The following is an 11,009-nucleotide window of genomic DNA, read 5'->3' on the forward strand; positions in this document are numbered from 1 at the left end:
GAGGATATCAGGCAATGACAGTAAGAAAATATTTACTAAGCTAGCAAGGACACATGTTACAAAATCTGAGAAGTCATGGCATTCCCATAGAGCATGTAGATAATTTGCCTTCAGAATTGGAACAAGAAGAGCAGGTCAGACTCCATCCCATTTTTTGGGTTGAAAGGAAATGCAATCAAAAGTCTTCTTTAGCTACAATATGCGCTCATAAAACAGCAGTAGAAAACTTGTGGTGGTTAAAGACCATGCAGTCGATGAAAGAGGGAACACAACAACCATTTATCTAGAGAGTATAACCAAACCTAAAACAAGAGAGCTTGATTAGATTTATCTGACTTCCATCATTGTGCATATTATCCAGAGTGCAAACTGCTGTGTAGACGTCATATGGACATATAGTCATCAAGACACTTTTCTATAGGCAGGTGCTTTTTTCCAGAACCGAAGCTTTATGAATAAAATAAGATGGTTCAGCTTAACCAGAACCAACCAAATCAAGATGATCTGAAGTCAGAATTACAATAAAATCAAAATAAAGTAATACAAAAGCCAATTAAAAAATTAAGATATGCAAAATAGACAGACAAGGTGTTTCAACTTCACTCAATCTTTAGTAATTAGCAATAACATGAAGAACAGGTAAAGGTATCGAGAGATCAGGAATTAAAGATACACTTCACTCAACCAACATGAATGGCAGAAAAAACTTGCACCAAGAAAAGGCCGCAGGCAGCCCCGAATAGTTATAGACTGCAAAACCAAGAGGACATAAAAATCTCATGGAAGCATCTCTCTTACGGACTAGCACTTTAATGACTGAATCAAGCTTGGTAACTCTTCAAAACCTTGACTTTCTCCCATGCAAAATTAGGATCATCGCAGCCAAAATACTCACATGCTGCTGCCTTCTGGAACCTGAAATTCCCACCTCTCTTCAAGTCAAGGTTGATAGCGACCATTCCAGGCCTGAAATCAAAGTTTTGATCGGGTGGAAGATGGTCTGTTCATGGAAGGGATCACTCGTTAATTGGATCACTTGCTCTTTCAAGTCAGCTGCAATTTGCTCGTTGGTGACAGACTCATCATGTTGGATGGAGATAAGCACAGTGTGAACCCGAATTGGGACCATCGCACCACCATTGTTTTGACACTCGATACTCTTCCCATTTTTCCGGGCCTATATGACCCTCGCACCAAGCTTTGTTGCCAGAACATGGGTCAGTGGCATCAGAGAGGGAGTCATAGCCAAATATGTGGCCTTGTTCCCCAGAACCAATCTCCTCAGGCTTCTTTATGAGGTGACATCAACACCGTGTGCTTTGTGAGGCTCTGCTCCTCAATGCTGACGAACGTTGCAGCCATGAGCATGAAGACCAACATCGGGTGAGACAAATCCAATACCTCGGCATGTATCGCTATCAATTTTCTCAGTCGGCCCTGGCCTTTGGTGGTGATCTCACCAAATACCATGACCATATTGATCTTGGTGCAGGTCTCACAAGCTACCTTGCTTTCAGGATCTTGCTATATGAAGGCATAAAGTATGACATCTGACACTTGGTCCCAGAGTTTGTTAGGGTGCCCCTCTCATTAACAGATTCTTAAGTGTAGAGGAAGGTGTCCATCTGCATAGAATAAAATGAAAATTGAATGTGTTATTGCCAATACGAATGCCAAACCATTATTAGTTGTCAAAAATGAAGTGTAGAATTTTGCCAAAAAACATGGAGTATGCCAATCATTCACAAACACTATAAATCGGTGTTTGGTAACCCAAATAAGATCACCGAGATGATCTTAAATTACTAGTGATCCTTATCCTAAAGCAATCTTTTTAGTTCACATATATAGGACATAGGTGAGATTTACCATTTGTAATAATCTAGAATACTTCATCCAAAAAAAATAGCCAAAAAATATTATTTAGATTTTTGATCGTAGTAGTCAAGTACTATCGAATATATAGTTAATATGAGGCTGAACATATGTCTGTATGGATCTCCATACATCTACTTTACTCCTATAATTTGAGAGACCATGAGATGAGATGCCTGCTATCATGGACTCTTTGAGCCATGTGGAACCAAAGTTTAGACTAACGACAGCTATCCCATTACAACGGTTGATATTTGACCAGATGAATCAAGGATTTTATTCTCCTCTTGAATCTTGGGAAGAAGGGTTCATTAATAAATAAATAAATAAATAAATAAAAATAAAAAAGAAATGTACCAACCCACTACTATCTTACCAAGTACGTGGATAATCCGAGATCCACTGCTCATGGGACCCGGATTTTGTGTTCCGGGCAAGTTCCCTGGGAAGCGCGGAGCTGAAACCACGATGGATGAGATCACTTCGGGACTCGAGCCTCTTGACCTCTCGCAGGAAATACTCCATGCAGTACTGCTAACGTTTTCCAACATGTATCACTAGCGATGATTCCTGACTCCATGCAGGTTACATACGATGGTTCTTGTTTTGGGGAGGGGAGGGGGCTTTGAATTTAGTCCCACATCGGCTAGTAGCGAAAAGGTTCCATGCCTTAAATGGGGGGTGGAAATCCTTTCCTCTCGAGGCGCCTTTTGAAGGGCAAACCCGTGAGGGCACCAGTCTCCCCCCGTCAGCGCTGGACGCGCGGGCCGGAGCGCCCAAAGCGGACAATACCTCGGGAGGAACGTGGTCCTCTTTCTCTGCTAGCTTAATGTGGGCTATGCTGTTGCGCGAGGCTCCGGCCAAAGCGCCGTCCCCGCAACAGATGGCGCGCCAGGAAGGGGCGCCTCCTCCCTCCATTGACTACTCTTCAGGACTGTGGGGGCCCCCGGCGTTAAAAACCGGCAAGGAACCTTCTCGCTGGGTAGCTATGTTGTGGGGAGGGGAGGGGGCCTTGAATTTAGTCCCACATCGGCTAGTAGCGGAAAGGTTCCATGCCTTAAATGGGGGGTGGAAATCCTTTCCTCTCGAGGCGCCTTTTGAAGGGCAAACCCGTGAGGGCACCAGTCTCCTCCCGTCAGCGCTGGACGCGCGGGCCGGAGCGCCCAAAGTGGACAATACCTCGGGAGGAACGTGGTCCTCTTTCTCTGCTAGCTTAATGTGGGCTATGCTGTTGCGCGAGGCTCCGGCCAAATCGCCGTCCCCGCAACAGTTTCTTTTGCATCATGCCGTGCTTGACTTTCGTTTGACAGGATGTACTTAAAAGAATAATAATGCTATAAACGCAAACCCCTCACATTTACAAGAGACCTATTAATCACACAAAAGCCTCTGGATACATGCAATTTAGGAATTGTAATTCTTGATTCTATCAATGATCGTATGTGGCAGGGAGAACCCACTTTGTAGTCAAACGAAACCCCTACATATTTAAATGCTCTAATCCCACTTTCTATATTCCAACCTTATCAAAAATTGACCTCTATAGTCATGGACTCAAAAAATACGCTCATTTTAATCCTTCCATGCATTTACCATTTACCCACTGCTCATTGCCCACTGATTACCTCTGCTATGGCAACTATCCACCTGTCGATCAAAGCGTGTGTGCGAATCATGACACAGTACATAGGACTAGCCTGGGTACGCCCTCTCCCGTCATATTTGGAAAGAGCTCAAATCATAGTGTTCATCTTGTTGGTGATTTATATGGCTGTGACTGCAGGTCTGGACCTCCACAGTCCAGCTCCGAACTAGAGAATTTCCTCAAGTAACGTATCAAGTTGCTTTCCACCAAGAGAGGAAAAAAAGCGTCAAGTTATTCTTGAAAAATTTTTAAAAAAGAAAAACTCCATAGGAAAAGGCAAAGAATCAAGTGCCTCCCTCCAACTCCAAGCAAACACAACCCCGGGATTCCGAACCAACCCATCCCCATAATATTTCCCACAGTATTGCCGGCCGATGCGAAATGTCTCGCTCCGGCGGAGCCTGCATCTGGCTCCTCGTCATCGTCCTCTTCGGTTTCGTCATCTTAATTCTTTGGCTAATCCTCCGCCCCTCGGCCCCCTCCTACGCCATCGTCGACCTCTCCATCCCAAACTTGAATGGCACCGAGAACACCACCATCTTGTTCGGTCTCGAGGTCTCCAACCCCAACTTAGGTGGCGGAGTCTACTATTCCGATATGAACGTCACAGTGTATTTATTCGATGAGAATGCCGGGTCGATGACGATGCCTTCTTTCTATCAAGGTCATCAGAAGACTACTTCGCTGAGGGGAAGAGTGGATGCCGGCCGGAGGTTGAGCGAAGCAGTTGTGAGGGCCGTCGCCAATGGGACGACGAAGTTGACGATGGGGTTGGTGACGAGGGTGAGGTATAAGACCTTATGGTGGTGGAGTAAAGTTCATGGGATCGTCGAGCAAGCAAGGGTGCCGGTTGGAAAGGATGGAAAGGTTGGTAGGGTGAAGATGCATCGGATTAGCAGCAGGAAACCGAAGTCACGGACTCGCAGGAAACGGAAGTCACGGATATTGGGAGGATAGGAATATATATATACATAGGCATGAAACACCTCTTGTGTTCGTGTTCTAATTAATTAGTTTGTTGTCGCATATTGTTGAAGCTCTGGGTATTGTTTGATTGTGTATTTGCTCATACTTGTTTAGATTTCAATATCCATTTAGAATTTGTTTGGTTTATAGATAGAATTTTTTCTTACTAAGAATATTTTTTTTGAAATGCTGATGCTTAATAAATTAATTTTTACATATTTGGTTGACTACAAAAAAATTATATATCCTACAGTAGTTTATGTTTAATTAAGCATCTAATTTTCTAGAGGAGTTGTATAAAATATTTGTTATACGCTTAATTAAAAAAAAAGATCTTACTCCATTTTATCGAAAAGCTTAAGAATATTTTGTAAAAAAAAAAAAATCTCCAATGTTTAGCCAATTAAAAATTAGACCTTTTCATGTTGCTCATAGATTTTTTTTTTTTTTACGAGAAAAAATCTACTTTTCCATCTTTTTCTTTTCAAAACACTAAGTAAATACAGGCATTTCTGCAATTTTTCAGTTGACCATACTTTAACCAAACGAGTCCTAGTTACATTGAGCTAGTAGATTTTGATCTACTAAAACAGCTACAGCATGGTTATATGAATTGGTTGATGCTTTAGCTGTCACGCCCCTCAAAATGGAGGGTTTCAGTCCATCTAGGTGGTGCATCTCAAATATTTGAACAGATAATTTACTGCTTCATGTGGACGATCTCTCTCTCTCTCAAAAAGCTTGGTCCCCTTAAACTAAAATAACATAAACTTAGGCCAATAAAACTCCATATCCAAATGAAAAATCATCAGATGGTTTGACTTAGACTGCACAAGTGCAAGAGGAGGAATTTAAAAGCGTTGAGTTTGAGATCCAAAACCAGTGGAGCTGTGGTAAAAGTCACGCTAACAGGAATCAGATCAACACCAGTCACCAGCGAGATACAATGATTCTATGATTTCATGGGGTCGAGCAGCAAGATTCATTTATTTGTGGCATGTGTCATAGACACGAACCATTTCGCCAATCACCTCAACATCTTTTGCTCACGTTTTTTCTTCAAAGAACAAGAGTGAATCCCACTTAGAAGAAAGGAAAGTACTTGAGCTGGTCTGAGATGTGAACCCACCTCGAAAATCTCCAGAATAAATTATTTAAGGTCAAAATCTTGAGAGAAAAACCACTAAAATCTCGAATCCTAACCTCCCTCCTGATCAAACGAACTAGAGTTTGCAGCGAATTACAGCTCAAAAAAATTCAAGAAAAAAGGGAAAATATCAAGAAATTAAGAGGATGGACAGAAAGGGAGAGAAAGGGGTCCGTACAGGTGGTCGAGATCAATCTCCGAGCTCGAGGACCCCAGTCCAGCCATGGCGAGCAAGCGAGCTGAAGAGAGAAAACGAAAAAGGGGTTTTTCTCTCGTTTTTTTTTGCTCTTTTTTATTTCTTTTCTGGATTTGAGTTCGTGGATTTGAGTACACAACCTCGAAGCGGCTTATGGAAGAGTCCCCAGACAGTACCGTCCGAGAAGAACGACCTGAGGGAATATCCATCCGGCCCAGCGCGGCCTCGGCCCTTACGCTTTTCCAGCCCGAGCCCGACCAAATGATGAAATCTAAGGCCCGGCCTGGTCTCACCTTCTCACAAACAGTCCCTTGCTCGCCATCCCTTCCTAACTCCAATCATCAGCAATACTAGGTGTTGCAATACTAGGTGCGCCAAGAAAGTAAAGTATTAGTGCTAGAGGGCTTGGATCATGCTAGACCGAGACCTAATGCGGGTGGCAGTTGTCGAGATACTAGTTCACGCTTTGACTTGATACGACACAGATAAGGAGATCCTCTTGTTGTGATATGTCCGGCAGAGGACCCTCTGATGCCTAAGTAAGAACGATACTTAGGAAACATTAAGAGATTTTCAATAGTCTGTTAAGGTACTCAGGCACTTACTTGGAAGGTTCTCTGGAGAGTTGGTTGTATAGGCAAAGGTGAGAGTCTATCACCATGGAATTTGGGCACGTGGATCAACCAGAATTGGCAAGCCTTTGCACATTCCGAATATCAGGTACGGGCATTTTGCATGAGGATCGTGCCCCACCTGGTAGGTCGGCATGATTTTAGAGATCACTTGGGATCTCAACTATCGTGTTGCCAACTGTAAGGGACTTTTTAATATTCAAACCTGGCAGCGCATTTCCGAGCATGCCAAGTGGCTGGCCTTGACTAGTGGTGCACTGGCTTTGTGGTGAGTTTTAGTTACATGGCCTCTCGTGTGAGCTATGGTCGGTCTCGATGCACATCACTAAAGTTCGGCTCTTGAAGCTGCCTTCTTGCCGTAGCAAGGCCTCGAACCCAGAGTCGTAGGAATTAGTAGAATTGTTGCCGTCCATCCAATCAGTAAATGTGCTTGAAGAGGCTAGAGCAAAGCTAAAGGTGAGCGAATCGAGAATCATTTTAGACCATCTGGTCAGCAACAACAAAGACTTCATCCTCCGAACTTCATTGCTTCGGAGCAGTGTCGCAATGAATACAAGCTAGGCATCAATAACTATATCATGTTCATCATCGACCCTCTAAAATAGTGGCCTGGCTCTATTGAGCACGGATTCTCTATAGTGCACGATTTGCACTACAAAATACCGTGCAATACTTTATGACCACCATTAGAAAATGGATGGCTATTAAAGAAGACGATCTTATGTGATACACATAGTGTGTCATTGTTAACAACTATCCATCCCTTGATGGTAGCTATTCAGCACTATATACTACTCTACAATGTAAACTGCGCACCAAGAAGATCCTGGATATTGCTTCTACAAGGAGCGGCTTAGAGGTCAATGGTGTGGCCATTTCATTCCTTTCAATAAACTAGGCAACAAGGTCACATCGGACAATAACAACCAAGTACCTAATGGGAGTGTACAAGGGTGTGAAGGTCTACTAGTGTGAGTCAATATGGCCAAGGTGGCATGCAAAACTTGCTCATGGCTACATCGAAATCCATGGGCAGTCAATTCATCAAGCGTTGCTGACTCGCCATCCTTCAATTAGTTTACTCCATCTAGATTTACTACTAATAAAAAGTTGGTGGCCGAACGCTTGCATGATGGCATGCAGCCCCTCCACATATAATAGGGGTGCATCTGCATTTGGGTCCACAAACATCCCTCGAGGGTTTGATGTGGATCATAGATATGATGGTGCATATGGAGTGTGGTTTAATTGGTTGGTTTGAGCCAGGTATGATTGTGTGTTTCCTCAAATAAAAATACGAGTAGTGTGGCTTGTCATGGTGTTCAAATGTGATTCCAAACCTTGCTCTAGTCAAGGGCTAGAATGGTTAATTTGGTTTGGTTATTATTCACGTTTGGTTTGGTCCGCCTAGGCCAGGTATGGCTAGCATGGACTTTCCACTAGGGGTGGCAATCGGGTCAGGTTGGACATAAACAGATCGAGTCAGATGTTAAACGGGTCAGAAAAATATAAATCTGAACCTGACCTGTTTATTAAACAGGTCAGAAATTACAAATCTGAATCCGACCTGTTTATTAAACAGGTAACCCGCCCCGATCCGTTTAACCTGTTTAATAAACAGGTTGATTAAACGTGTCGAGTTTGCTCTTCTAACCCGTTTAACCAAATATAGAGAGAGAGATGGAAGGGTGGGCCAGTCATCCTGTCGTCGATCTCGGCCGTTGGTGGGGTTGCTTTTGGCAAGAGAGAGAGAGAGGTGGGGTCGTAGGGGGTTCGACGGAGAGGTTGGGCCGTGGGGGGTTCGACGGAGAGAGAGAGAGAGGTGGGGGGTTCGACGGGGAGAGACCGAGAGAGAGAGAGAGGTGGAGGGTTCGACAGAGAGGTGGAGGGTTTGACGGAGAGAGAGAGAGGTGCCTGCTTTGATAGATCAGGCCTGGCTCAGAGCATAGGGCTTGAGGGGGATGGACTGGTGGTGGTGGCGTCGGAGGAGGGTTTGGTGGTGGGGTTTGTGGGGTGGGGGGAGGATAGAGATAGTGAAGCATACCGATTGAGAGGGCGCCTCTAACGGTGATGAGGTCGGGGGTGGCGATCCTTGGATCTCAACGGAGAGGGTGAGGCCGAGATCGACGACAGCGAAGATGGAAAGATCGAGTTCGGCAAGGCAGTGATTCGAGAGCAAGGACCGCCGCCACCGCCGCCAAAGCCATGGCCTTCTTTCCCATCTCTTCCTCTCTCCACTCCCTTGACGTGCAGTCCCTGACCTTCCGAGGACCTGAGCGAGGCTGCGACTCTGCGAGGGTCTTGAGGAAAGACGGGAGCGAAGACGGGAGAGGAATAGTGAGGGATCATATTCGTGTCCTGAGCCCTCGCGGTGAAATCGGGCTGAGGCCATGCGCATTCGGCCCATGCGGGTGTGCGGCAGAAAGTTGGGCCGGCCCTGGGCATTGTCTCCTGGCCCTTATCTACCAACCCAACAATTAAACATGTTATACGGGTTAAACGGGTTGGACGTCTAAAATCCATATCCGACCCAATTAATAAATAGGTTAAACGGGTCAACCTGTTTACGACCCGAATATGTTTAGGCCAAACCCAAACCTATTTATAGTGGGTTGAACACGGGTCAGGTGAAAGTGTTTGATCGGTTCTAGCAGTGATTGCGTGCTGAAATTTTAAAATTTTTAGTGGTTGCACCTGTTCGGATTGTCTACATACCCCTTCACAAGGAGAATCAAGTAATCGTAGTTCTTTTAATTTTAAAATCGTAGCAAAAAAAAAAATTGAATTAAACATTTTAATTCTAGCATGCATAAAAAATCATATTTCAAAAATATCACTACAAAAAACTCATGATCAACATGCCGGGATCGTTTAAACGATTATGCTAAAATATTTGCATGATTAATATCAGATCTGAAATGAGATTATTAAGTTCTAAACTTAACTAATTTATGATCCAACTAATCTTCGAGTACCCATTGAATAGGTTCTGAAGATTACTCTATAAAGAGCCCCTGAAGAGGTTTAACCCTCGGGGATTAGATCTTATCTAAAGTACTGGTATGAGATTTATACCTTTGCAAAATCAGAATACAATGGATCAAATGCTCGAGCTTCATAGCCACACAATCGTCTGGCCTCCACGAGTAATCCACGCGAAGTTCCTGGAGAGATCCAATCCCATGGAAGTGCTAGCTTGCACAGAATTTCTTGAGGCTGAAATTTGATCTTCCTGACACTATCAACCTTTGATCTGCCTTCTTGGAAGAATTTGGAGGAATGGTTTATAATGATTGAAGAGGACTTAGATCTGATCTAAAGGCTCTTATCAGGGACCCCTAACTTCAATAGCGTGATGAACTTAAGGAAGATCTAATGGCGAGTTGGAAGATGAATGGCTGAATTTTCTTTTTCACATGAACTAGGTTTCTTTCTTTTCTTTTTCCTTGCATTCGACCACCAGCAAGATGACCCCCTCTTATTGTCGCCATCCCTCCTAACTCCTCTCCTCTTCACACACCAACTATCCATATTTTTGGGAGAATTTTGTAGAGTTTTGAATTCAAAGTTCAAAATTCAAGTTCATGCGCCATCACATGATGAAGCTTGATCTAATCTAAACCATTCATCATGTCGCCATTTCCCTCTTTCAATTTCTAATTCCCGTGCCCACAATCTGATGGTTAGAGGGTCATGTTGAGGTGGGTGGAGTTTGAATTCAAAATTCAAACTCAAATGCAAATGGGAGAGAGAAATGCATATATGTGTCATGGCGCCATGAAGAGAGAGAATTTGATCTTATCCAATTCTTTTCATTAACTTATCTCTCCATGTCGCCCCATCTGATGATGAAGGAGGTCCCTAATGTGTGCCACATGTCCCATGGCGCCATTAAATGAATCAAATTAATTTTTTATCATATTAAAAATCAATTTATGGCGCCATGCATGGATATGTGACATGTGGATTTCGAGATCTGAACAATTTCAGATCAAACCCATTTAATTCAATCAAATCCTAACAATTAGAAAAATCCAATTACCTTGGGTTGAACCTAATCCAATTAGGTCAATCCCTAATTAAATACAAATTTAATCTAATTTAATTTGGTCAGCTTAATTCCTCTTGGTTCACACCTAATCCATTCAGGTCAAAAATTCTGATTGAGCCCAAAATTGAATCCAATTCAATTTGGCTCATGCTTAGTCCAATTACTTAATTAAATTAAATTTATTAGTAATCTAATTACTAATTAATCCTTCAATAATTACTTTAATTATTTTTTACGATAATTTGCTAATCGACTTGACCAAATTACCCCTGAATGATTTTCAATCATCCTTCAGCCATCTTGATCAATCAGGAAACTTCTATGCGTGTGACCTCATAGGTTCGAACCTAAACCGGTAGTATAGGAACGACTTCCTGCACTAATCGATGTGACCATCTAGCAATGGTACCCAATGTCCGGATAGGCCGAATATATGCGAAACGAATATTCTGAAATCTTGGACTATGGTTGCTGTATAATTCATCCCTTTGATTCCT

At 43.2% G+C, this 11,009-nt stretch overlaps 1 protein-coding gene and 1 pseudogene across 1 annotated transcript; one reads left to right on the forward strand and one right to left on the reverse strand.

The window, feature by feature from the left end:
• Positions 1–895: 895 nt before the first annotated feature.
• Positions 896–1,625, reverse strand: LOC120107667 (annotated as a pseudogene).
• A 2,240-nt stretch (positions 1,626–3,865) lies between these two features.
• Positions 3,866–4,704, forward strand: LOC120107664 (protein NDR1-like). Its single transcript, XM_039121034.1, has one exon. It carries the CDS (start codon positions 3,902–3,904, stop codon positions 4,475–4,477), a length of 576 nt encoding a protein of 191 aa, XP_038976962.1. The 5' UTR covers positions 3,866–3,901; the 3' UTR covers positions 4,478–4,704.
• The last annotated feature ends 6,305 nt before the right edge of the window (positions 4,705–11,009 follow it).

Source organism: Phoenix dactylifera, unplaced genomic scaffold, assembly GCF_009389715.1.
Source record: "Phoenix dactylifera cultivar Barhee BC4 unplaced genomic scaffold, palm_55x_up_171113_PBpolish2nd_filt_p 000951F, whole genome shotgun sequence".
Taxonomy (NCBI): Eukaryota; Viridiplantae; Streptophyta; class Magnoliopsida; order Arecales; family Arecaceae; genus Phoenix; species Phoenix dactylifera.